The sequence below is a fragment of the Bufo gargarizans genome, chromosome 8 (assembly GCF_014858855.1).
Source record: "Bufo gargarizans isolate SCDJY-AF-19 chromosome 8, ASM1485885v1, whole genome shotgun sequence".
Lineage (NCBI taxonomy): Eukaryota > Metazoa > Chordata > Amphibia > Anura > Bufonidae > Bufo > Bufo gargarizans.
Window position 1 is genome coordinate 181365285 of NC_058087.1, and position 27551 is coordinate 181392835.

At 47.5% G+C, this 27551-nt stretch overlaps 1 protein-coding gene across 2 annotated transcripts; it reads right to left on the reverse strand.

Annotated features, from left to right (window-relative positions):
- Positions 1-561: 561 nt before the first annotated feature.
- On the reverse strand, positions 562-27485 carry LOC122945849 (hydroxyacylglutathione hydrolase, mitochondrial). 2 transcript variants are annotated; one of them, XM_044305098.1, is made up of 10 exons: positions 27334-27485; positions 12146-12333; positions 11416-11480; positions 10180-10297; positions 9815-9923; positions 9585-9688; positions 9383-9484; positions 8190-8269; positions 6341-6425; positions 562-827 (listed from the first exon to the last, which is right to left on the reverse strand). In XM_044305098.1, the coding sequence occupies exons 1-10, from the start codon at positions 27401-27403 to the stop codon at positions 807-809; spliced, it is 942 nt and encodes a 313-aa protein (XP_044161033.1). In that variant the 5' UTR covers positions 27404-27485; the 3' UTR covers positions 562-806. The 2 variants fall into 2 exon arrangements, with proteins under 2 accessions (XP_044161033.1, XP_044161035.1); XM_044305100.1 differs by having other exon boundaries at positions 27330-27396.
- Positions 27486-27551: the final 66 nt, after the last annotated feature.

The following is a 27551-nucleotide window of genomic DNA, read 5'->3' on the forward strand; positions in this document are numbered from 1 at the left end:
GCTCTATGGATCCCCCCCCCCCCCCGCAGCTGTGGGATGCACTGCCGTCAGCATGGCTCCAGATACATGTGACAACCTACCAGGACCTAATGGAGTCCCCCCCGGCCCGTCTAGCTGCTGTCCGTGCTGCAGAATAGGGGGACTGGACTGTGTACATTATGTATACATCTATTTTCCGTAAAGTCTCTCCTCAATAATCCAGGAAGTCTGATAATCCAGCACTTGCTTCCAGCATAGAATTGCAATATAATGTAAATGTCACAAGACTAGAAGCAGCCGTGCTGAGCCCAGAATCCATTAGTAAATTCTGGTGTTAGCAGCAGGTGAGATTTGTCTACTTTTCAATACTCCTCCAATCTGATAATATGGCACCTACCAGATCTTACTGATGCCGAATTATAGGAATTTTCCTGAGCACTGTTTATCTGCTCGGATATGTTGTTGCACCAGCACAAAGGACTCATTCCAGTGCGAACGGACAACAGTGCTCATAGTCTGCCACCTAGTGGTAACAAGCTAGTATTACAGACAGAGATCTTAAAATTGTGATTTTGCTTCAAATTTTTTCTAATTACCACATATTTATTATCAGGCAATACAGGAGCTATGTACACACAAGGGGTAACACGTGGAGATCACTGGGTCATTTTGCAATAGCGCCATTTGCAGGGAGACGACGTGAAGCACCAGATGAAGAGGTCTGATCCTGAAATGTGTCATGTCTCTGCCACCTTAGGTTCGGGGTTTCTTTATTTTCCTAGCAGTGTATTGGTTTGGGATCCTCCGGTCGCCTCTGTGTCCTCCAGCTACAGCCGGGATGATGATCTCTGCAAAATGTGGTTCTTTGTTAAAGGGGCAGCGCCATTAAAGACACAGATTTGCTGATTTATGATTGATATAGATTGAGGAGTCATTGCCGCAGTGTAAGGTTAACACCAAAAGGATCACACTAATCACCCCCTTCACTATCTCCTCTCCATTGCTCCCTGTTATCAGCCATTTCTGCCTGATACAGCAGCTCAGCCTGCAGTATCACACATCAAAGGCTTAGATACAGTGGCTCAGCAGACAATGTGATACATGATATGCTTAGATGCAGTGGCTCAGCAGACAGTACCACAGAGAATAGGCTTAGATACAGCAGCTTAGCAGAGGAGCAGCAGACAGTCTCACACCATTGCGTAGATACACTGCGGGGCAGAACGGTGTTCCCGATTGTCAGCTACGTCCATGTAAGGCCCCTTTCACAAGAGCGAGTTTTCCGTGTGGGTGCACTGCGTGACGTGAACGCATCGCACCCGCACTGAATCCTGACCCATTAATTTCCATGGGTCTGTGTACATGAGCGTTTTTTTTTCACGCATCAGTTCTGCATTGCGTGAAAAACGCAGCATGTTCTATATTCAGCGTTTTTTCACGCAGCCCTGGCACCATAGAAGTGAATGGGGCTTCAGTGAAAAACGCTGCAGGTGCAGATGGAATGCGTTTTTCACTGATGGTTGCTAAGAGACGTTGTTTGTAAACCTTCCGTTTTTTATCACGCGCGTGAAAAACGCATCAAAGCGCATTGCACCAGTGCGGAAAAAACTAAACAACTGAACGCAATCGCAGACAAAACTGACTGAACTTGCTTGCGAAATGGTGCGAGTTTCCCTGAACGCACCCGGAGCCAATACATCACACTCGTGTGAAAGAGGCCTAAGTATCCCACCGGTCATGCAGCTCCTCGGGAGGCGATATCCTGATGTGAGGCTCTGCAGCCATACACTGTGTGGAAGTAACGGGCGGCACACAACGTGTCACTGTGATGTGTGATTTATTGCAGAACGGACATTCACAATGTTATTACACACAACCACAATGAGCTCCGACCACAGAAGAACTCTTATTATGCTGGATCATTACACACAGCGGCAAACGCCTTAATGCACCCACATCCAAGGCCCCAACGCTCAAGGGGTCTTCCAACTAAAACAAGAGGAGACTTGCGACAGCTGTCCAAAAACAACCCAAAAAATTAAAGGGGTAGTCTTAACATGACAACCCCTTTTTTAGAAATAAGCCTTGCTGGTTCTGCTCCTCTAACACCTTCCGATCAGCTGCGATCGTCGGAGAAGCTCTGTGCAGCCGCTCGCTTTCTGCACTAGGGCCTGGGAGGAGATTCAAGCTACACTCCTGATGGTATGATAGATAGTTCCGTTTGCAGCAATATTATTGCACCAGCCCTGACTCTAGAATGAAAAACTATACCGCTTTGCAAACAGTCTCGATTGAAAATCTCTTACCGTTTTGGGTCTACAGCTTCTATGTAGAGCTATGTGTCTCCAAGGTAACGGACTACAAACAAGCCCCGTGTAGTCTAAACTTGCAACTATGTGTCATGCCACTCTCTCTAAAGACAGTAGAAGAGAAAGATCGTTTTCTACGGCAAAAACTGCAGTAGGAAATGATCAAATTAGACTGGCCCCTTTTTTAGAACCGACATAAGTGGCGTGGAAGGTGAAGAAGTCGCAGATTCGTCCGCAAATCCCCTTTGCGACTGAATCTGCGACAGATATACGGCAAAAAGTGGCATATAGCTAATCATAAATGACCCCCAAAGTTGTTTTAAAATCAAAACGATTTACAAGTCATTTATTATTTTATAAGTGCTGGAGCAATAAAAATGGTTGCAAAAGTCTACATACCCCTAATATTTGTTTCTGTAATAGTCACCTACTAATCTTTGAAACTGAGACATTTTGGCTTGCAGCGCCGCGTTTCCCTGAATGACTCGTCGGTGTAGTCTGGCACGTTAGCAGTGATAAATATATATATTTTTGTCTCTATAATGTTATATACATAAGTCATTATTGCAACAATTAGGGAACTTTAGTGACACATTCTGCATTTCGGAAGCGCACACGTAACGAAGTGGAAAAAACAATGCAGAGGAGACTGATAGTGATTATCCAAGCTTGGTGAAGAGGGGGGCCTAGTTCGTAGCCCCCTCCCTAGGGCTACTGTATATTCAAGTAAAGAAAAACAAAAAATCAGACACAAAAGCCCTGCTGTGGGCCGCTGCTGGTGAGTACACTTAATAAAAAATGAGGGTGAGCCAAAAGTCAGGAACCTCCACCCTTATCTGTACGATAGAGAGGGTTAGATTGATCTCACCAGAACTAGAGGAGCCCAGATTAGAAAACCCATATTCTAATGTGTTATTATGGAATTCTAAATTAAAGGAGTTCTACGCTTTGGACAATCCCTACTTGTTAGAAGGGTCTCTTGAGAATAAAGTGACTGCCAAGTGTCCTCCTGCTGGGACCCCTAGCAATCTGATGTGATCTGCCAAGAAGCCTGGTAGTAAGTGCTCATTTTCCCTGCAGTGCCTCCGAAGGGGAAACTGAGTATTACACAATTAATGTAATGGGGTTGTTTGTGTAATGCTATGGACCGGACGGGTCCTCCAGAGCAAAGGACGCTCTTGATAACCGGTTGCTTTCCCGAGTTTGGAATGTAGATCATGATCATGAACAGAGGACCCCTCCCATTTAAAGGGGCATTCCCATCTTGGACATCGCTAGGATATGCCCCCAATGTCTGATAGGTACGGGTCTGCACCTATCCTTAGAACGGAGGACACAAAGTGGCCCACCGCGTGGCCACCCTCCATTCATTGTTATGGGAGTGCCGAAAATAGCAGCCACCGCTCCCTTCTATAGCGCCCGGCTATTTTCGGCATTCCCATAGAAATGATTGGAGGACGGACGCACATGCACGGTGCGACCTCTGGCACTTTGCAGGCTCTGGGACTCATACCTATCAGACATTGGGGGCATATCCTAGCGATATCCAAGATGGGAATGAATACCCCTTTAACTTGGTATTCCATAATAGGGTATATAAAATGGTCTTTGTAAACTAGGGAACCCCTTAGGCCTCTTTCACACGGGCGTCGCGTGCGAGGGCCGGATAGGATGCGGGTGCATTGCAGGAAAATGTGCGATTGTTCTGCGCGAGTGCAAAGCGTTTTAATGCGTTTTGCGCGCGAGTGAGAATAATCGGCATCTTTGGTACCCAGACCCGAACTTCTTCACAGAAGTTTGGGTTAGGTATTGTGTAGATTTTATTATTTTCCCTTATAACATGGTTATAAGGGAAAATAATCGCATTCTTAATAGAGAACGCTAAGTAAATTAGGGATGAGGGGTTGAAAAATAAAAAAAAATTATTAAACTCACCTCATCCACTTGTTCGCACAGCCCGGCTTCTCTTATTTCTTCTTCTTTGATGACCTGGGAGGAAAAGGACCTTTGGTAACATCACTGCGCTCATCACATGGTCCATCACCATGGTGATGGACCATGTGATGAGCGCAGTGACATCACTAAAGGTCCTTTTCCTCCCAGGTCATCAAAGAAGAAGACAAGTGGATGAGGTGAGTTTAATTATTTATTTATTTTTTTAATCCCTCCATCCCTATTTTACTATGCATTCTATATTAAGAATGCGATTAGTTTCCCTTATAACCATGTTATGAGGGAAAATAATAAAGATCGGGTCCCCATCCCGATCAACTCCTAGCAACCATGTGTGAAAATTGCACCGCATTCGCACTTGCTTGCGATTTTCACGCAGCCCTATTCACTTCTATGGGGCCTGCGTTGCGTGAAAAACGCACAATATAGAGCATGCTGCGATTTTTACGTAACACACAAGTGATGTGTGAAAATCACCGCTCATGTGCACAGCCCCATAGAAATGAATGGGTCCAGATTCAGTGCGGGTGCAATGCGTTCACCTCACGCATTGCACCCGCGCGGAAAACTCGCCCGTCTGAAAGAGGCCTTAAGAAAAGATGGTTTTGTTTTCATGACCCTCAGGAATTAGAGTGACTACAAAGAATGTCTCTTGCTCATGAGGACCAACCTGTCTGCATTACACAGTCAGCCTGTTGATTTCAACAGTAATACTTTATTTCCCCTGTGGTGGCGCTGCAGCAGAGCTGAACACGTGCCGGAGTTCCCCACAGATTACTGGAGTACCAGTGTTAGGCTAATTTCACACTAGCGTTTTTGCCTGGATCCGGCAAGGCTCAGCAAAGACGCTTCCGTTACTGATAATACAACCGCATCCATCCGTTATGAACAAATCCGGTTGTATTATCTCTAACATTGCCAAGACGGATCAGTCATGAACTCCACTAAAAGTCAATGGGGGACGGATCCGTTTTCTAGTGTGTCCGAAAAAAACGATCTGTCCCCATTGACTTGCATTGTGGGTCATGCCGAATCCGTTTTGCTCCGCATCCCATGACGGAAAGAAAACCACAGCATGCTGCGGTTTGCTCTCCGGTATGGGAACGCAACCAAACGTAACGGAATGCACTTTGGAGCATTCTGTTCTGTTACGTTTTGTCCCCATTGACAATGAATGGGGGACAAAACTGAAGCGTTTTTTTCTCCGGTACTGAGATCCTTTGCCGGATCTCCATACTGGAAAATGTAAATGCAAGTGTGAAAGAAGCCTAAGTGCACCCTGGGTTGTCCAGGATCGGATATTGATTGCCTATACTCAGGAAAGGCCATCAATATAAGATCAGTGGGGTCTGACACTCCGCACCCCCGCTGTTTCCTTGTAGCTCTGGTGCCAAACCTAAACAGCTCCATCCACTGTTGGACAAAGCTGGTAACTGCAGAATGTCTCCCACTAAAGTGAATTCTCGCTTAGTGTCATTGGGGTGGCCGATAGGGACGATGCCATCTATTCCTGAATTTTCACTCACTCTGTAGTGTCTAAAAACCCAAACACAACGTCTGAATATCTGCCCGTATGTACACAGCGATCATATATATTAGCAGCTAAATAAAAAAACTCCTTGCACCACTTTTTTTCCCCCATCTTTAGACTTTGTTCACACTGGCGATAAGACTGGTGGCAAAAAAAGCAGCGTAGCGCGCGTCAAAATGACGAAACCTGGAGGGACCCTTGTAAGTCGATGGGGTCGCATTAAGGGTCCAGTCCTGGTGTCCGTCTTGACGCCAGAGTGTGCAGAGTCTTATTTCCTGAAGCCCGCCGGAGAAGGCAGAAAAATAAAGCAAAGCTTGCACCAGATGTGACACACCAGCCTCGCTTGCTGACCGGATTTTTTTTGCACGCTCACGCAGCGTCCTTTTTTCACATCCGCAGAACTCCTTGCACTCGGAGAGTTTGTCTTGGGAGAAAGCCAAAAAAAAAATAAAGCGGGAGACGGTTGGACAAGACGAGCTGATTGGATCTCCCTCCCGGGATAATCAAAGGAAAATATGATCTGGAAGCAGAATTTGGGGGCGCAGCGCTGGATTCAGTCTTTTGGCACCTTAAAATTGTCTTTCTCTTTGCGGATTGCGCCCATGGTGGAGATTGGGTCGTCTTTCCCTGCGTGCTGCTGCACTGACTTCTCCCTGTGTGGGGGGGAAACAGCAAATCCAATCAGGAGAAGAGCATATAGGAAAATCTACAGTATCTTATTGTAGGGCCCCACAGCAATGTCCACCATCTCTGCACTAGGAAATTCTGGGGCTCATACATGCTGGACGCCATGATTGTCTGAGACCAACGCCTAAGGCTAGTTTCACCCTAGCGGTAAATTCGTCCGGCAGGCTTTTCCGGCATAGGAACAGCCTTGTCGGAAGACATTGTATCCGGCACAGTCGGAAAAAGCCAGAGAACCGCCAAGCCCCATTGACAATAATGAGACTCAGCAGGGATCCAGCCTGTTTCCAGCATTAGTGCAAGCAGCAGTTTTTGTCCGGATGAATCCCGGCACCAATGCCGGAAACAGGCTTTCTTTGTATATATCTGAAGCGCTCATAAGCTGAGTTTTTCTGATACAGTGCTCCAAATCCCCTGCGTAGACAGTTACAAGGTAAAATTCTGTCTGCCTGCCGCCACCACTAGAGGGAGCTTACAGGCTTACACTAATAGGCCCTGATTTATCGCACCTTTACTCCAGAATCTTGACTTCTCAAAATGTGGTGTTTGCCACTTTTGAGCTCACTTACGCAAAAATGTTGAGACTTTTTGCATTTTTACACCACTCACTCCAGTTTTGAAATATGGGTAGGGAAGTGGGTTTGGTTAGCTGTGTTAGGCTACTTTCACACTTGCGGCAGAGTGATCCGGCAAGCAGTTCCATCGCCGGAACTGCCTGCCGGATCCGGCAAAACGTATGCCAACTGATGGCATTTGTAAGACTGATCAGGATCCTGAATGCCTGATCAGTCAGAAAAATGCATTGAAATGCCGGATCCGTCTTTCTGGTGTCATCCGGCATTTATTTTTTTCACCTTCTTTTCAGTCTGCGCGAAGGACGGATCCAGCATTGCGGTATTTTGAATGCCGGATTGCACTAAGACATTCCTATGGAAAAAAAATGCCGGATCGGGCATTCAGGCAAGTCTTCAGTTTTTTTATTGGCCGGAGATAAAACCGTAGCATCCAGCTGTTTTACCTTTTGCCTGATCAGTCAAAAAGACTGAACTGAAGAGATCCTGATGCATCCTGAACGGATTACTCTCCATTCAGAATCCATGGGGATATGCTTGATCAGTTCTTCTCCGGTATAGAGCCCCTAGGACGGAACTCAGTGCCGGAAAAGAAAAACCACTAGTGTGAAAGTGCTCTTAATAAGTTTGATTCCAGTGAAACTTTTTTTAAAGTCACAATCTCACTCCAAGAGGAGGGTGGAGTAGGAAAACGGGAGCAACTTTTCTAGACAAATGTGTCAGGTTTAAGGATAAGACAAAGTTATCACACAACTTGTGACATTTGATAAATGTGTCAAAGTATTCCAACAGACTCAAATATTCACCTCATGATAAATTCCCCCCATTGAGTTCAATGTATACTCTATGCAGTGATCTCCCCCTAGTGGTGGCTGCAGGTATAGACAGAATTGTATCATGCTGTATAGGCTCAATAGAGACCACACTATATTGCAAAAAATAAATAAATATTCTTTAGGAAATAATTGTCACTGACAATAAAAACAATAAAGGACAAAACTGAGGGAGCAGTGAGCCAGGATAGGCGTCTGCTGGGCCCCAGCGCACGGAGCAGCACACAGGATGGTGTCAGGCTCCGCCCCTCAGTCTCTGCATCGGGCATAACGAAGTGGATCATTTCTACCTGGAGTGTTCTGTTAAGTCAGGGGGCTGTTCACCTACCTGACTCTCATGAAAGGGTTAAATGTAAACTCTTCAGCCAGCGTGGAGGGGATGGTGGGTTCTCCGTTATTGTACGTTTCCTGAAAGGTAAGACAAAGGGTAGGTTCTTGAAGACCGGAGCTGGCACGCCGAAATTTTTTTTATTTCTATTTGGTTTTATAATGTATTTACCCCTTTTAAAGGGGCTGTCCGAAACTTTGATACTGATGGCCTATGTTCAGGACAGGTCATCAACTACCTGCACCCCTGCAGATCAACTGTTTGAGGAGGCCGCGGTGCTCATGTGAACGTCGCGGCCTCTTCTTAGGCCATGTGACATCATCGGTCACATGGCATAGGCGCAGCCCAGTTTCATTCTAGTGAATGGGGCTGAGCTGCAATACCAAACACAGCCAAAATACAATGGACAGCGCCGTGATTGGTGAGCTGCAAGGATGCGATCGGCGGGGATCCTGGGTGTGGGGCCCCTGCCAATGTGAGATTGATGACCTATCCTTAGGATAGGTCATCAGTAGTGTTGAGCGAACTTGTGTTTTAAGTTCTGCGTCCAAAGTTCGGATTATCGAAGAATCCCGTTATGGATTCCACTACCACGGATCATAACGGAATTTGGAATCCATAACGGGATTCTTCGATAACCCGAACTTTGGACGCCGAACTTAAACCACAAGTTCGCTCAAACCTAGTCATCAGTATAAAACCCCTATATTTTCACCAAGGCAGCGCCCTGATGTTAGCATTGGAGCATGTCATGCTCTGATGCGCTCCCTTGCCCTGCGCAGGATCGCGCAGGCCAAGGGCTTTTTTTATTTACAATAACACACTACTGGAAGCTTAGCTTTAGCGCTGCCCTAGCCGTTTTACAGGCTAGGGCAGCCCTAAAGCCCGCCCATTAGTGCCGGTGACATCACCGAATACACTGCTGGGCGGAAGCCTCCGCCTGGCAGCCCTAAGGAGAGCCCAGTTCATCACTGGAACGCCTGAAAATGCCTTTGCCCTGCGCGATTCAGTGCAGGGCAAAGGAGAGCATCGGAGCATCACCCAGGGGCTGCCTGGGTAAAACTCTGGGCATGTCCGGGTTCAGCTCTGAACCCAGACAACCCCTTTAAGCTCAGTTTACATGCGCAGAACACAGTACTGCAGTGTCGCTGCAGGCAGTAGTAATTAAGATGAAAATCCAGACATTTCCTCACCTTAGCCCAGGCTAGCTTCTGTTTGATGGCCTCATTGTTGGGCTCCACATGGCGGGCAAACTTAAGGTTGTTGATTGTGTATTCGTGTCCACAGTAGACTCTCTACAGGAGGGAGGTAGAATAGAATATAAAATATTATAATATTCAATGCACAATAACGTTCAGCCAGATCCAGAAATATAAAACTACTGTGAGCCATTACTGTCTCTGGAGGAAGCCGCCCCAATATCTCAATCAGGGCCCGGTACATTTCTTCTGCTGTCCCTTCAAAGAACTTGCCACAGCCGGCCACGAAGAGAGTGTCACCTACGAGAAAAGTGATGTAGACGTGACAACTGCAGTTTTATGGTAAAGAAATCAGACCTAGCAAGTAAGTCACAGATGTGTGACCAAGGCACGTTCATGAAATATCTGCCCCCCCTGCACGCTCACCTGTGAACACTGCCGGCGGCTCGGAGCTGTTGGGCTTCGTCACGTAGTAGCAGATGTGACCAGAAGTGTGACAGGGGGTGAAAAGACACTTGACGTGAAGGGACCCCACCTAACGACAAGCAAAAAGAGCCACAGTTCATTTAAAGTGACGGCACTCAAAATGGAAGAGAGAGATGAAAGGTATTCACACGGCAGCTGTAGCGCACGCTTTGCTGCAACTGTGCGAGAAATGCGCAAAGAGACACAACATGACTTAAAGGGGGTGTCTGCTTCCAACAATACCTATTCTGTCAGGGAAGCACGGAATTGGTAAACGGGCAATGAGTGGAATATGGAGGAGCCGTTCACTGCTCGAAGGAACTCACCTGAAATGTTGTCAGATGGGAAACCCTCTGGGTTAATGCTCCCACCCTGCTGTCTCCTCCGTAGACTTTTAACCCAGAAACCATTTTGACAAGTTTCTCATTGCCTCCTGCATGGTCCCTGCAGAAAAGTAAAACATGATGAGTGTGTATTGTAACCTGCAGGAACAACACCAAGATTTTATATTAGCTGGACCCCAAGCACCCACACTGGTTCCCAAATACACTGACTGCTCCCTGTATATCTACATTGTTCCCTATGTATACTCACTGCTCCCTCTATATCCACACTGGACCCTGTATACCCATACTGGTGCCTATATATCCACTCCGGACCATCTATACCCACACTGGTTCCCAAATACACTGACTGCTCCTTGTATATCTATATTGTGCTATATATATATATATATATATATATATATATATATATACACATATATATATATATATATATATACACACACACACACACACACACACACTGCTTCCAAAATACCCAGACTGGTGCCTATGTATACTCACTACTCCATCTATACCCAAACTGGTGTCTATATATCCATACTGGACCGAGTATATCCACACTGATGTCTATATATCCACACTGGCGCCTGTATATGCACACTGGCGCCTGTATATCCACACTGGCGCCTGTATATCCACACTGGCGCCTGTATATCCACACTGGCGCCTGTATATCCACACTGGCGCCTGTATATCCACACTGGCGCCTGTATATCCACACTGGCGCCTGCATAGCCACACTGGCACCTGCATAGCCACACTGGCACCTGCATAGCCACACTGGCACCTGCATAGCCACACTGGGGCCTGCATAGCCACACTGGACCCTGTATATCCACACTGGTTACATATGATCGCACTGAGGCCTGTATATCCAAGCTGGTCAATGTGCATTTCCATTGCACACAGTAGACCACACTACTCCATATATACACACTGTATATCCTCACATTGTTGTCCCCCTTCTTCCTGCAGATCCTGGATGGCAATTACACCCCCGATACCATGTCTCTCGTCTCCTGCTCTGTCTGTGTAAGTGTGGTGAAGCAGAGGGGTGACTTGAAGCTCCTGGGTCCCAATGCACAGCCTACCATGTTCCATTTATAATACTGGTGTCCTCCTATGAGACAGAAGGGTTTAAAGTACCCGCTACCTGTGCACCCCCTATAGCGATGCACCTGTGCAACCAAAACAATAAACTTAATTGCACTCTACCAGTGATGGTGTGTGGTGAGGACAGACGTCAGTTTCACTCCATGTTTCTTGACCGCTTCAACAACCTATAAACCAAGATATTAACAATATTAAGTTTTAGGATATTAAGCAAAGTATAACTCTATACTGAGAAGGCGATCGGCCACTGGTGCATCAGAGAACTGCATGGCTACTCCACACAGGGGCACATGACTGCAGGATCAGACTACACAGGACTTGTTTGTAGTCTGTAACCATGGAGACACACAGATCTGCACAGGAGCTGTACACACACTCAACAGTAAGAGAATATTAATCCAGATTTTTTTCTTCATATTTTAACCCGGGATGCACTATGGGAAGAAGACATGGCTTCGGAGGCAGTGTGATGCTCCAGGCAACGTTCTGCTGGGAAACCTTAGGCCCTGGCATAATTTGGATGTGACACATACCACCTACCCGGACATGGTACAGACAAATGCCTCCATTCATGGTAGAGTATGCCCTCTTTCAGCAGGATAATTTCAAGGCGATTTGGCCTCCAAATGTTGGATGGAGGCCACACCGAGCAACGTACAGGACTTAAAGGAATTGATGAACGTCTTGGTTCTGGATACTACAGGGCACCTTCAGGAGGTCTTATGGAGTCCACGCCTTCGATGGATCTGGGGTGTTTTTGGTGTCACAAAGGCTCTGCTCTGTCTAGAGGAGATCCCACCCTATCCAGCCTCACCTACAACAGGAGGTCTACCTTTTGCGGCTGTACGGGGTCCACAATGGCGGCCTCCTTGGTCTCCTCGTCGATCAGGAGGTACATGTAGTTGTCCGTCAGGGCAGGAAGCAGCTCAATCCTCATGTTGGACTGAACGACCAGCTTGGCCTTTCGGAAATCGGACTCCAGCTGCTTGCTGACGGAGCTGGTCCCTAAATAGGAAAATCCTGGAAGGAGAGAAAGAGAATGAAATCGGATGACAATTCCAATGCAGGAGCGATAGCCGGAGATTAACGGAATAATCCAGAACGTGACGCTTTCGTGGAGATCTGCCCGTGACGGGGCGGATTTCACCCACGCTGTCAGCACATTTTTTCCTTTTCTTTGATGAAAGGGTTTACACAGGGGTCAGTGATGGCCACCGATACAGGACGCACACAGCTTCGTGTATTCCAGAGGTCTCAGGGTGGATTTGATCAATAGGGGTCCAGGTCATTAAAAAGCCCTACTGATCCCAGAAACGAAGAAGCAGAGCGCTGCGCCCCATCGGCTGTGACCGCCTCATCATAAAGATGTGGTGTATGTCGGTATCGGCCATATTAGTTCTCGTTGTGCAATTCCTCTAGTATTCCTGCTAGCAGTTTAAAATGAAGGGTGCAGCTGGGAGTTACTAGTTGCACAATTTGACACTATCCAATAAGTGACACACGCCCCAATTGGTAATACCCAGCTGGACCGTTATTGCAGAATATAGGCAATTCATTCATAACTTCTAGTGGGAATAACAGAGCATTATCACATCATACAGTTCTAAGAATAGATGCTTCACAATTGTTATTACATAGGGAATGCAAGTAGTTACTAAAACAGACAAGTCAGGAGATGTGACTGGTCCGGCTCTGCTCTGTCTGACACGTCCCTAATGGACCAGCTTACAACCGGTCACAGATACGGGACCCTGTCTCACATTCTACAGGCAGAGACTGAATCAGACATGTCTATGCATAGCAGAGCTGAGAGAGGTGACCCTGAGAGACCAACGGGACTGACAGCTGGCAAAATCCTCATTTATTACACCTAATACTTCTCACAGCAGAGCGTTTGCTACAATTGCTTCCAGTCTAGGCAATCCTCTGTATGGACTCTGTTACAAGGTGACTGCTTAACCCAAAGAGGATGGACTGGACTGGTTACGATGATAACAACCCCTTCAGCTGTGGATGTAAATAAGTATATTCCCATTCACTGACAGCAAGCAGAGATCTTAAAACGATAATGACCTGAAACACAAAAGGTGAAATCTTTCAAATCACCCATGCTGCTGGAGGATGCGCCTAATGTACGGAGGGGGCCTCGTCGAAATTAGGCACAAATAAAAATAAAATGGTCGGAAAAGTGGTGAGGGTGACGCAGAAATGACACTCGTGACACAAAACTGTGACATTAAAAAAATTCGCAAACACGGGGAAAATTTGAAAGTTGCCGAACTTTTCATTGGACAACCAAAACTTTATTTACATTAAACCAGTTACAATTTAAAGGGTCAAGTCATTTAAAGGGGACCTCCCCTCCCGGCAGCGCATGGCACCGGCACAAAGGTTGTTTTGCTGTTTGTCCACAAAAATGCCATGTCATGATGACAGCTCAGCTTCTCGCTCCTGCCCGGCTTGCAAAGCCAAACACACACACAAATGCTGAGATGTAGCAGAGCAGAGTTTGTTATTTGCAACAGAGTTGTACATTGGACATCCGTGACTCCGGCATCCAAAATCTATTAGTCAAGCGCCAATGGCATATAAAGACACCATTCACACAGCGGGTTATGTGCAGACAGTTTTCAGAGATCTGCCTCTTTCAGCTTTAGCAGCGGGCATATCATTATCAGCAGGACACAGACGTGGCCCTCGCCGGCGATGTCATAAGCTACAGGCCGCCTTTTGGGAAATTACAGCAGGGCTGAGTGATTTTGGCAAAAAAAATAATAATAATCTTGATTATATTCACGATTAATTTTTTTCTTGCTAAATTAAGGGGGTTAATCCATGATAAATGCAAAAAATAAATCCGATATCAGTACATGACAACATCTAACAAAGGTAGAACCAGCCCCGTAGCGCACGTAAATCTCCAGTCGCTCTGCTAGATTTATTTCAAGTAGGCAGCATTCACTCTCGCGGGGTGTGTCCTTTCTACGGGTGGCAGTTGAAGGATGGAACTGCGCATGTGCGACCACCTCAGCGAGGTGGACAGAGAAATTAGAAAAAGAGCAAACAGCAGGTGGCGCTGTACAGAGAGATTTCATTGAATATCGATACTAAATGGATATACTGAACTTGTATTTACATGTAATTACAAAAGTGTTCAAATCAAAGTCCTGGTTTGAAAAATGTTAAATATTTTTCATAGGACAACTCCTTTAACTAAAGACAAAACAAAACATGTGCACTGAATATGCAGGGGTGTCCTGTATATAGGGAATGTACAGTATAGTGGGAGTGTCCTGTTTAGAGGGGGTGCACTGTATAGTGGGAGTGTCCTGTATAGAGGGGGTGCACTGTATAGAGGAGTGTCCTGTATAAAGGGGGTGCACTGTATAGAGGGGGTGCACTGTATAGTGGAAGTGTCCTCTGTATAGTGGGAGTGTCCTGTATAGTGGGAGTGTCCTGTATAGTGGGAGTGTCCTGTATAGAGGGGGTGCACTGTATAGTGGGAGTGTCCTGTATAGTGGGAGTGTCCTGTATAGAGGGGGTGCACTGTATAGTGGGAGTGTCCTGTATAGTGGGAGTGTCCTGTATAGAGGGGGTGCATTGTATAGTGGGAGTGTCCTGTATAGAGGGGGTGCATTGGATAGTGGGAGTGTCCTGTATAGAGGGGGTGCACTGTATAGTGGGAGCGTCCTGTATAGAGGGGGTGCACTGTATAGTGGGAGCGTCCTGTATAGAGGGGGTGCATTGTATAGAGGAGTGTCCTGTATAGAGGAGTGTCCTGTATAGAGGGGGGTCATTGTATAGAGGGGGTCCACTGTATAGTGGGAGTGTCCTGTATAGAGGGGGTGCACTGTATAGTGGGAGTGTCCTGTATAGAGGGGGTGCACTTTATAGTGGGAGTGTCCTGAATAGAGGAGTATCCTGTATAGTGGGAGTGTCCTGTATAGAGGGGGTGCACTGTATAGTGGGAGTGTCCTGTATAGAGGGGGTGCACTGTATAGTGGAAGTGTCCTGTATAGAGGAGTGTCCTCTGTATAGTGGGAGTGTCCTGTATAGAGGAGTGTCCTGTATAGTGGGAGTGTCCTGTATAGTGGGAGTGTCCTGTATAGAGGGGGTGCACTGTATAGTGGGAGTGTCCTGTATAGTGGGAGTGTCCTGTATAGTGGGAGTGCACTGTATAGTGGGAGTGTCCTGTATAGAGGGGGTGCATTGTATAGTGGGAGTGTCCTGTATAGAGGGGGTGCATTGTATAGTGGGAGTGTCCTGTATAGAGGAGTGTCCTGCATAGAGGGGGTGCACTGTATAGAGTGCACTGTACAGACAGCGTGTCAGATATATACACACTGTATGGAGGGGGTGTCCTGTACACAGAGTGTACATTGTATATCAGGGGGTACACTGTACAGACGATGTATCCTATATATAGGAGGGTGTCCTGTATTGAGGAGGTGCACTGTATATAGAGGAGTGCACTGTATACACATACAGCTATGATATATATATATATATATATAAATATATATATACTGGAGATTAAAAACAACAATGAAAACCGTCAGCGAGGGGTTAAAAAATACCAAATACAGCCCTCCAACGACAACCTCCTGGACTGCACATAGGGGGCCATGTCCACTGCTATAGGCGCCACATCACGTGACGAGCCTCATACACACAGGCTGTCCCCGCAGGCCAGGTCTTCTCTGGTCGGCTGCTTGCCTGGAAGTGTCCGCTGTGTCTGGCACCAGATCCCGGCCACTATCAAAGCATCCCGGCGACAGTCAGTGATCTGCAGCGCTGTATCAGTGCAGCATGTGGGGTCTGCTGGGTCCCTAAAGCCCACACCAGGCAGACTGAACAGACCTGCACATGCTCCAGCGCTCCAGAATAAACAGTAATCAGTAGGAGGATTTAAAAATAAAAACAATTCTTTTAATTCGATTTATCGCCCCCGGCCTTAACCCTCGGTATTCTCTAGGGGTTGTAGCTTCCTAATACCTCTACAGGAGAACACTCAGAATGTTTCAGTATCAGAAATCTCCGAGTAGCGCCAAAGGGGCTTCTCAAACATCGGTGCATAGCCAAAAAACTCCATTTTTTTAAAATAGTCCTCAAAATGAATTCTGGATTACACCATATAGAAATGTAGTGACTGGACGCTGGCCGATCCGAAACGCGTCCCATGTTTCCACAGAATTAGGACTGTGGGAGGGTCTAAGTCTCACGGCCATAATACAGACCCAGCCACAATGTAAAAAAGAGACCAGCACCTCCAAACTATGGATAAAGGGGGTGCAGTGCACGCTCCCATAGCTGCAATACACAAGCATACAAGGACTACAAGTAGCAGCCACTGCTTAATGCACAAAGGCATAGGTGAATGTACTTACTGTATGAGAGGTAGAAGATCTTTGTGCATATTTTTGCTCAAGAAGACGTCAGGCCCATCTACCAGCGACAAGGCGGCTTCTAGCAGACGGGACCTACACTGACAGTCAGGCCTCTCCTGGGCTTTTGGCTTCAAAAATTCAGGGTAATGAAGGATCCAGCTATGAAATACTCTAATTAAAGGCACCAGGCAGATGGGAGGGAGAGAAGCCACAATTTAAGGAGTATGTCATACTACAGAATTCACACACTACACCAGTCTTACTGGTGCAACCAGTTTGATTTCTATACTGTAAATCTATTTCGACGTTTACATTCTTTAAATCCAGGTATTAAGCTAATCAGGAAAGCTTCTAAGCCATCAACTTCAGAAGTTTCCTGGTTGTTAATGGAAACAGTCAGCAAGCTTGTTCACATACATTTCCCCTAACAGCTTAGCTGTGCTCCTATGATACTGAGGGTAGTTAAAGGGAACCTGTCACCGGGATTTGGGGTATAGAGCTGAGGACATGGGCTGCTAGATCGCTGCTAGCACATCCACAATACCCAGTCCCTATAGCTCTGTGTGCTTTTATTGTGTAAAAAAACAACGATTTGATACATATGCAAATTAACCTGAGATGAATCCTGTACGTGAGATGAGTCAGGGACCGGATTCATCTCAGGTTAATTTGCATATGTATCAAATTGTTGTTTTTTTACACAATAAAAGCACACAGAGCTATGGGGACTGGGTATTGCGGATGTGCTAGCGGCCATCTAGCAACCCATGTCCTCAGCTCTATACACAAAATCCCGGGGACAATCACTCAAAAAGTCTCATATATTGGCTAAGGGCTCTTTCACACCTGCGTTCTTTTCTTCCGGCATAGAGTTCCGTCGTCGGGGCTCTATGCCGGAAGAATCCTGATCAGTTTTATCCTAATGCATTCTGAATGGACAGTCCGTCCTTCAGGATGCATCAGGATGTCTTCCGTTCCGGTACGGAACGTTTTTTGGCCGCAGCAAATAGCGCAGCATGCTGCGCTTTTTGCTCCGGCCAAAAATCCGGAACACTTGCCGCAAGGCCGGATCCGGAATGAATGCCCATTGAAAGGCATTGATCCGGATCCGGCCTTAAGCTAAACGTCGTTTCGGCGCATTGCCGGATGCGACGTTTAGCTTTTTCTCAATGGTTACCATGGCTGCCGGGACGCTAAAGTCCTGGCAGCCATGGTAAAGTGTAGTGGGGAGCGGGGAGCAGCATACTTACCATCCGTGCGGCTCCCGGGGCGCTCCAGAGTGACGTCAGGGCGCCCCAAGCGCATGGATCACGTGATCGCATGGATCACATGATCCATGCGCATGGGGCGCTCTGACGTCATTCTGGAGCGCCCCGGGAGCCGCACGGACTGTAAGTATACCGCTCCCCCGCTCCTACTATGGCAACCAGGACTTTAATAGCGTCCTGGGTGCCATAGTAACACTGAAAGCATTTTGAAGACGGATCCGTCTTCAAATGCTTTCAGTACACTTGCGTTATTCCGGATCCGGCGTGTAAATCCGGCAAGTGGAGTACACGCCGGATCCGGACAACGCAAGTGTGAAAGAGGCCTAAAGCGGACGATCTAGAAAATAGACTCAGACGGAACAACCGGAGGCTCATAGGTGTACCGGAGAAAACCGAGGGTACAAAGGCTGTGTTATTCCTAGAGAATTGGCTGACTGCTAAATTTGGATCAGATTCTTTATCCTCCATGTTTGCTATAAAACGTGCTCATAGGGTGCCATTCAGAGCTCCTCCACCGGGTGGCCCTCCAAGACCGCTTCTACTTAAAGGGGTATTCCCATCTTAATGATCACTGTTAAACCTTTTAATGATTTAACAGTGATAATTTTTCTAAATATATTTAATTAACCAATTCCCACCCCTTAGAAGAAAATAAACATATACTTACCTGACTGTTGTCTTCCGTCTCCCCTGGTTACGGTCACCGCTCTTCTCAGGAATCGCGGTGGCCGCACTTGCGCAGACGACTTCTCTTCTCCCGGCCGGCCGCGCGCAGTTCCGAAAGCGCACGCCGAGGCCGCGCATGTGCTATGGTGATTTCTTTCTGGCCAGTATAGTATACTTGCCAGTAAGAAGTCACCAGGGCGCATGCGCATCCTCGGCGTGCGCGTTCAGTCTAGCGCCCGGCCCGGCGAAGACTTCAATCCAGATGGAGCCCGCCCCCTGCCGAGTGCCGAAACCAGGAAGTGGACAGCGCGCCGGGAGCAGGTAAGTATGAAATAGTGTGTTAGGAATACCCCTTTAAAGGGCTTCTACCACCAGAAATACCGTTATGTAGCGGTTAGCGATGCGCCCATGTCAGCACTACATAACAGTATGTTTCTAACATTTGTCCCTGCAGCCGTTTTTTTTTTTAAAAGCACTTTTATTATATGCTAATGAGCCTCTAGGTGCTATGTGGGCGTAAAATCAGCACCTAGAGGCTGCGTCTACTTACCCTTTATCCCGCCCCGCTCCTCTTGATTGATGCCACGGTCCACCGCATCGTTGACCAAATCCCGCGCCTGCGCCGTTCACTTCTGTCTTCGGCGCAGTGAGTGAATGATGCGCTCCTGGTGCCGGATTCATCACTGCGCCTGCGCCGACTACGTCACAGGGAGGAAGCCGGCATCAGGAGAGCGGCCTTCACTCACTGCGCCGAATACAGAAGTGAACGGCGCAGGCGTGGGATTTCGTCAACGATGTGGTGGACCGTGGCATCAATCAAGAGGAGCGGGGCGGGCAGAACAGGAGACCTGGGTGGGATAAAGGGTGAGTGGACGGAGCCTCTAGGTGCTGATTTTACGCCCACATTGCACCTAGAGGCTCATTAGCATATACTAAAAGTGCTTTTTTTACAAAAACGGCTGCAGGGACAAATGTTAGAAACATACTGTTATGTAGTGCTGACATGGGCGCATCGCTATATCAGTCAGCTACATAGTGGTATTTCTGGCGGTAGAAGCCCTTTAAACTACTACATTTCAAGGATACAGACACCATCCTGAGGAAAGCGAGAACCCATGAGGACCTTCTGATAGATGGCAAGAGAGTGCTTATTTTCCCGGATTTTTCCATGGAGGTGCAAAAAAAGAGAGCAAAATTTACCGAGGTGAAACGGCGGCTGCGAGAGAAGCAAATAATATATTCCATGCTGTATCCATCTAAATTGAGGGTAGTGGCGGAAGGAAAAGTACATATCTTTGAAACTCCGGGTGCAGCGGCCCAATGGCTGGACTCTTCACATCTGTCAGCGGATCCTGCAACGTCCACTGGTTGCTCCTCGTCCGTCAAGCATGGAATGTCATGGGACGATAAGTATCTTTCAGATCATCTACCCCTAGTTTGGGGTTGTAGGGAGGGGAAGTGGGATACGGACACCTGAGGCTCTACAATTAGCTTCCTGTATCTCCGGGTTCTACACCCTATAGGGAAGCATACAAGTCTATGTGTATCACACGGTTATGGCAGGGATGCATGTCTGATCGAGATGCTAGAACAGTCTGGGAGAGCAACAGGCTGGAAGATGGAACCGTGGATCTACCCGTTTATTGGTCAATTGTTTTATCGCAGTATCGGTTCGCGTTGCCCGCGGTCGCTGGGTATTGTTTTAACCTCACTGCTTTAATCCCCGTGTTATTAGGGGTATGAATTTGTGTTGGAATGTTTTACTTGTCAGTTGAGGGGAACCGCACCGAAACCATGATACTTATCTCTTTAGGACCAGATGGTCTGATAAAGTAGCCCTCTGCACACCATTTGGGGGCTTTAGTGATGGGGGTCAATGTGGTGATAGCGTGAAATGTAAGGGATCTTGGTGACACCTCTAAAAGATATGCAATATTTGACTCGCTGACAATTTCAACCGGCCATTTTTTTGTCTTTCGGAGACTCACTTGACCAAGGAGTCCATGGCAGTTATGATAAGAGCATGGATAGGCCAGGCACACCACTGAGTATACTCCAGTCACGCTGTGGGGGTCAGTGTGTTAATACACAAGCAGATTCCGTTCAGTTGCTCCGATTCCAATATAGATCAGTATGGCAGATAGGTCTGCTTGAAATGTACAATATTCCCGGTGACGGTGCTAATAGTAGCGACATATGTTCCCCCGCCGTACGCGGGTGAAGTGTTAACACATATTGACATTTTTGGAGGTGTCACCAAACACTCCCACGCTTATAATGGGAGACTTTAATATGGTGTTAGATCATAATTTGGATAGACATAGGGAAATCCCCATCTCCAGAAATCCATCCCCAACAAATATGGCCAAGAGCCTCATAGAGTCCAACCTGAGCGATGTGTGGAGAATACGCAATCCTGATACTAAACAGTTTTCATGTTACTCGAGCTCTCATAACTCGCTTTCCCGCATTGACGTAGCGTTAGGAGATCAGCAGAAGTTGGAGTTTGTGGAACGGGCGGAATACTTGCCTAGAAGCATCTCTGATCATTCCCCCATTATGGTGGAACTACGCCTGGATCCTACCACTATTGGAACCATGGGTCAGTGGAGACTTAATCCTTTCTGGATTACTCTGCTGCAGGACGATGCGGGAATGATTACAGAGATGCAGGAATTCATGTCGGCCTCCACGGCTGTAGTCTGGGATGCCTTTAAAGCCTTTGTCAGGGGGGCATACATCAAACGTATCCAACGACATAAATCCAAAAATAGAGATTTTTACAGGAATTGTGATCTAGGGTTATAAACACTGAAAATGCATACGTGGAAACTCCCACTGGGCCAGGTGGACCGAAGCGCAACAGACGTATAGGGACCTCCAACATGAAGTTGCAAATCGTGAGCGATTTTTCTGGAAACAAAAATATTTTGATGAGGGCGAGAGTGCGGGACACATGTTGGCCACAATTATTAGAGCCCAGCAGGGTCCTTCCTATGTGGGATGCATCCAAGATAGTGCGGGTAGTCAGGTATCAGATAGTATTCAGTGAACATTACCAACAGCTGTATACCACCAGACTACAGCGTACCGGAGACGAGATCAAAACGTTTCTAGAACCCCTGCGTTTACCGGTTTTAACGGCAGAGCAAAGGGATAGTCCGGAAGCACCTTTGAGCCTGGAAGAACTAGAAGAAGCGGTAAAAGGGCTTCCTAACGAGAAGGCACCCGGGGCGGATGGGATTCCTGGGGAATTCTTGAAAAAATATGGAGATTTTATTTTGCCACAGCTCCTCACGGTGTTCGAACAGTCGGAATTACACGGCGCCTTACCAAAATCTATGGGTGATGCCATTATAATTGTACTGCCCAAACCGGGTAAAGATCCCTTGGATCCGGTCTCCTATAGGCCCATATCGCTTTTGTGTACAGATGTCAAGCTGCTGGCTAAAGTTTTGGCCGACAGATTGTCTACTGTTATCCTCAGCTTGATTCATGGCGACCAAATGGGTTTTATGCCTGGTAAGTCAACAGCTATTCACATTAGACGGCTGCAGCTTACCCTGCAGATGTCTAGAGACCCGATCGGACATAGGGCGGTCCTCTCACTCGCCGCGGCAAAGGCTTTCAACAGCGTTGAGTGGAGGTTTCTATGGACGGTAATGGAGGCTATGGGTTTTGGGCCTAGATATATGTAGTTGGTCCAACTCCTGTACAATTAACTGAGGGCACGGGTGCGTACTAATGGGTTACTATCAGAACCGTTCTCCATGGAAAGGGGCACACGTCACGGCTGCCCGCTATCGCCGCTGCTCTTTGCGTTGGCCATTGAACCTTTGACCCAAATGGTGCGTAGAGACCCCCAGGTGACAGGTCTTCAGTACGGGAATATAGAGGAAGAAAATCGCACTGTACGCTGACGACATGATGTTTCTTGATAATATTTCATTCTCAGAACCTTATGTGATGAAGCTGATAGAGAGATTTGGCTCATATTCGGGACTTTCTATAATCTGGGATAAATCTGTTATGTTACCCATAGACCCTATATCACAGGATGTCAGGGATAAAATACTGCCCCTGCGAGTGGATACGTCCTTTAAATACCTGGGGATAAATGTTTCTTACAGGCCACAAGAATATATTGCGTTAAATCTGAACCCGTTAATAGATAAGTGCACAAAAAATAAATAGCTGGTGTAAACTGCCTCTCTCAGTCAATGGTAGGGACAGTTTGGTGAAAATGGTGCTCATGCCGCAGTTCCTGTATGTACTCCATAACAGCCCAATTCGGATACCGATGAAGTATTTTTTATAAAATACAGGGATTATTTAGGTCTTTAATTTGGAACAAAAAATCTCCCAGAATTAGGTTAGAAACGTTTCAAAGGGGTAAAGATAACTGAGGGCTGGCAATCCCCAATCCGTGGTTGTATTTTTTGGGCATCGCAGGCTCAAGAATTCCAACCGTGGGGGAAGGACGGTGCTTTTAATTCAGTGGGTACTTTAGTCTCACACTTAATGGGGGGTAAGCCACCAAGGTATATTTTGGAGCTGAGCTCAGATACCCGTCCACCAGACAGTCTCCTGAGTATTATTTTATTCCGTAAAGTTTGGCAAAAATTGAAAGATATCACAAATATCTCAGGTTGCACTGCGCTCACCCCGCTATGGAATCATAATGGTTTACCTGAGCTTAAAAAGTTATTAGGCTTCGGGACGTGGAGGGATAAAAGGAGTAACGTGGTTATCGCAATCCTATACCAATGGCACCCTTAACAGCTTTGATCGTCTCAAGGAGGCGTTTAATATTGAGAACTCCGGTTTCTATCAATATCTCGAACTGCGACCTGCGCTGGCCGTGCAGGGGAAGGTCACTGACATCAATATAAAAGCTTCTCTCCTAGCGGAACAGATAGAAGGGGAGGGAACACTAAAGGGGTCATCTCCACTTTTTATAAAGCGTTGCTCTCATTGTATCAGGATGCATGGGGTGCAGATGTGGGACCCTTAACCGACTAGGTTATCACTCTGCGAACCTCCGAGACTATCACAGCTCTATTTGGTCCATAGAGTATGTAGGACGCCCATGTTTCTTCAGAAGGTGGGACTGCGAGACACTTCTCAATGCCCTAAATGTGGTACTCAGGACGCACATATGATACATATGTTCTGGGAGTGTACGGCTTTGGGCCCCTTTTGGCGGGATGTCTTCCTTGAAGTATATAATATCAGAGTCCAGGCTAGTCCTTTACTTTGCATCCTGGGCCTCCTACAAGATGAAGCTGTGGAGGGAGTAGCTACTGGTAGATCACTATATAATCCCAGAAAACTGATTGCAAAGGATTGGATCAGTACTGAACACTGCCCGTATGAACACGCTAATAGAGATGGAGGGAGGAATATATACCAAGAGAAATGCTTTTAAGAAATTTTAATCTATTTGGGGGCAGTGGGCATCAGCGCCAGGGCTACCGTCTGGGCGCCTTTTGCTTATGAGTGAGAGAAGTAACATTCTAAGATAAGGAGTTCAGAGGAAAGGGGGGTAAAACACTGGTATTATTATAACCACGGGTACAGTAAGATAAGAGAATGTTAAAGGTATAATTACTGCATTAGGTTAGGTGCGGTTCAGGGAGGGGGGGGGGGGGTTAAGGTTTGTTTCCATCTGTACGTAAATGTACAATTATCTTGTATTTCTTCTCAATAGGTGTATTATTCGTTACCCGAATCGGGTGTGTATAGCTCTGATTTACTAAGGCATATATTTATACAATTAATGTATATGAAAATAATAATAGTAATAAAAAAATATCTGAAGACTAGAGAGGTGCAGCTACTACACATTATTCCACCCCACACCATAAACCTAGGATCGGTGTGATGTTCCCTTGTGAAGGCCTCTTCATGGCGTTGTCCACGTGGTCTCCAGACCAATCAGTGGCTATCATTGCGTCCAAGACAAGAGAGGGGCTCATCAGTGAAGACAGACCTCCATCCCAGCCTCCACTGCCGTCTTGCTGTGCACCATGATAGCGGTGATGTGAGATCAGTGGACACCTGTAGCTAGACGTCTGGCTCCTAGTCTAATCCTGTGCAGACGCCTTCAGATGGTTTGTGTAGACACTGTTTGCCGCCCAATGTCATTTGCAGTACAGAAATGATCGCTACGCACCATTCTTCTGATCAGATGATCTGTCCATGCCGAGCTTCTCCTCGGTGCACCACCTCTTGCTGCCATTCCAGTTCCTCATTCTTCTTCCAATCACCGGGACACGCAGAGTTGACCAGTGCTGACATCTCGGCCTAGGCACGTAGCGATCTGCAGGAGTGATAAACCAAGGTCTCTCACATGGAGGATTCTCTCAGTCTGTGACAAGTGGCGATAACCGACCTGTCGATGAACGGAGGCTTCACACAATCATCCCACATGACTTGAGCTGTTTTTGGAGGTTTCACGTGGCTAAAAAAACTTTGCTTTTGATCTGGCTTTTATGCCCCTCCCACATGCCATGGATTGGAGCTGGGTGCTGGAAAATTTCATAATTTGCAGATTATTGGCTTCGCTGTAGCTCTGACACCAGCTACATCCTCTGATTTGCATGACCTTATGGCTCATGCTTCTTGGTGTTGCAGTTTTTAATGTTCAGGAGTGTAATCTGTTACAATGTGTAAGAAGTAGGAAAAGACCCCCCCTTCCTGAAGAGGTGAGAAGCAGTGCCGCTCAAACGCCTAAAAGTGATTCTTGGCACCATCTTGAGGAGTTTGGGCACGAGCCCGCATAGCGTGACCAAAAACAAGGCATACTGGGAGGAGATCTCGCCTCCTGCGTGTACACAGCAGCACATGTCCGCCAGCGAGGGGTGTGCAGATCAAAGCCAAGCCAGTAAGACCCCGAAGATAGCCCAGAAGATGCAGCCTAAGACAGGCGGCAGAAATAGCCTGAGCGCAGGAGGAGAGGCAGTCTTCTTCCTGCAGAGGAGATTTTTAGGAGTAGCACAGTACTGTCAAATGGACCATGCAGACCAGACCTGTGCTGACACCTGTGGGGACAGGGAGTGGCACTGGTCAGTGCACTGCAAAATGTGAGATGACCTGCAGAGGAGGCACCTGCAGAATATGAGATGACCTGCAGAGGAGGCGCCTGCAGAATATGAGATGACCTGCAGAGGAGGCGCCTGCAGAATATGAGATGACCTGCAGAGGAGGCGCCTGCAGAATAAGAGATGACCTGCAGAGGAGGCGCCTGCAGAATATGAGATGACCTGCAGAGGAGGCGCCTGCAGAATAAGAGATGACCTGCAGAGGAGGCGCCTGCAGAATAAGAGATGACCTGCAGAGGAGGCGCCTGCAGAATATGAGATGACCTGCAGAGGAGGCGCCTGCAGAATAAGAGATGACCTGCAGAGGAGGCGCCTGCAGAATATGAGATGACCTGCAGAGGAGGCGCCTGCAGAATAAGAGATGACCTGCAGAGGAGGCGCCTGCAGAATAAGAGATGACCTGCAGAGGAGGCGCCTGCAGAATAAGAGATGACTTGCAGAGGAGGCGCCTGCAGAATAAGAGATGACCTGCAGAAGAGGCGCCTGCAGAATAAGAGATGACCTGCAGAAGAGGCGCCTGCAGAATATGAGATGACCTGCAGAGGAGACGCCTGCAGAAGAGGAGATGACCTGCAGAGGAGACGCCTGCAGAAGATGAGATGACCTGCAGAGGAGACGCCTGCAGAAGATGAGATGACCTGCAGAGGAGACGCCTGCAGAATATGAGATGACCTGCAGAGGAGGCACGTGCAGAATATGAGACGACCTGCAGAAGAGGCGCCTGCAGAATATGAGATGACCTGCAGAGGAGACGCCTCCAGAAGATGAGATGACCTGCAGAGGAGACGCCTGCAGAAGATGAGATAACCTGCAGAGGAGACGCCTGCAGAAGAGGAGATAACCTGCAGATGGGACAGTTGCAGAATATGGCCGGCAGATAACACGTCACCAGTGACTACTGGAGCGTGGCAGGAGAGGGAGCCCCTTCCCATAATGTTCCAGGTAAGAAGCTGGATCCGTGGGAGAAGAGGCAGCTGGGAAAGACAAGGTTAGTGCCATCGGGTCAAGGAGAAGCACAGATTCTGGCCCCTGCGTTAGCCCCAGTGGACTTGGAGGGGCAGGTGAAGTATGGTGACTTCCTGCCAGTGGGGCCAGCTACAAGAAGAGAGGGGCCCCGAGCTAAGGGACCCGAAGCCTGTAATATTGCCCCCGGATCAGGAAGGTCCCTCTTAGGACTGTACCTTAGGGAGAAGCACAAGCGTACTATGCCTTCGCACTAAGTGACGCAACCGTCAAGCACGTGGACCTGTGAGTGTCGCGGTGTTTTCTGTATACCGTATCCACGGAGACACGCATGTCTGAATATGTACAGTAAACTGCTTGTGTACCCCCCTCCCCCCCAGCATTATTTCTGAGATCCAACTTCACTGACAGCAAACAGGTGTTAGGACTGAACTCCAGAGAGAGAAGAAAGTGGCTGAGCTTTTCCTTTAAGTGATTACCCGAGTGACCACGTCACCCCACTCTAATGCCAGCTCAATAATGATGAAGTCCCTGGACAGAAGCACAGCCCTGGCACGGTGGGGACATTCTAATATGCATCTCTCCATTATAACATTACACACACTGGACCTTCTGCCTCATGTGCCCACCTACCCACTCTGCAGCCAGCCGCAGCTCCCAGGAAGGACAGTGCGCACCACAGCCTCCTACTGCACCCAAACATCGTCCTGCCGAGGGGGCTGGCTACACAGTGCACTCACTGCAAGCGACGGCCCCGCCCCCGCAGCCTGCTTTACCTGCTGACAGCCCGCCAATCAGCGCTCAGCGCGGCGCTATGCCAGCCAGCCGACGCTGCCAACCAAGGTTCTACG

Bases quoted from the DNA above. Each gene is read 5' to 3' on its own strand.
- LOC122945849 (XM_044305098.1), bottom strand. From the start codon at position 27,403: ATGTTTGGGTGCAGTAGGAGGCTGTGGTGCGCACTGTCCTTCCTGGGA. The intron at 11,481-12,145 runs GTAGACCTCCTG...CTTGGTTTATAG, and splicing joins ACCCCGTACAGCCGCAAAAG to GTTGTTGAAGCGGTCAAGAA. The intron at 9,924-10,179 runs GTGAGTTCCTTC...GCTTGTCGTTAG, and splicing joins CCCATCTGACAACATTTCAG to GTGGGGTCCCTTCACGTCAA.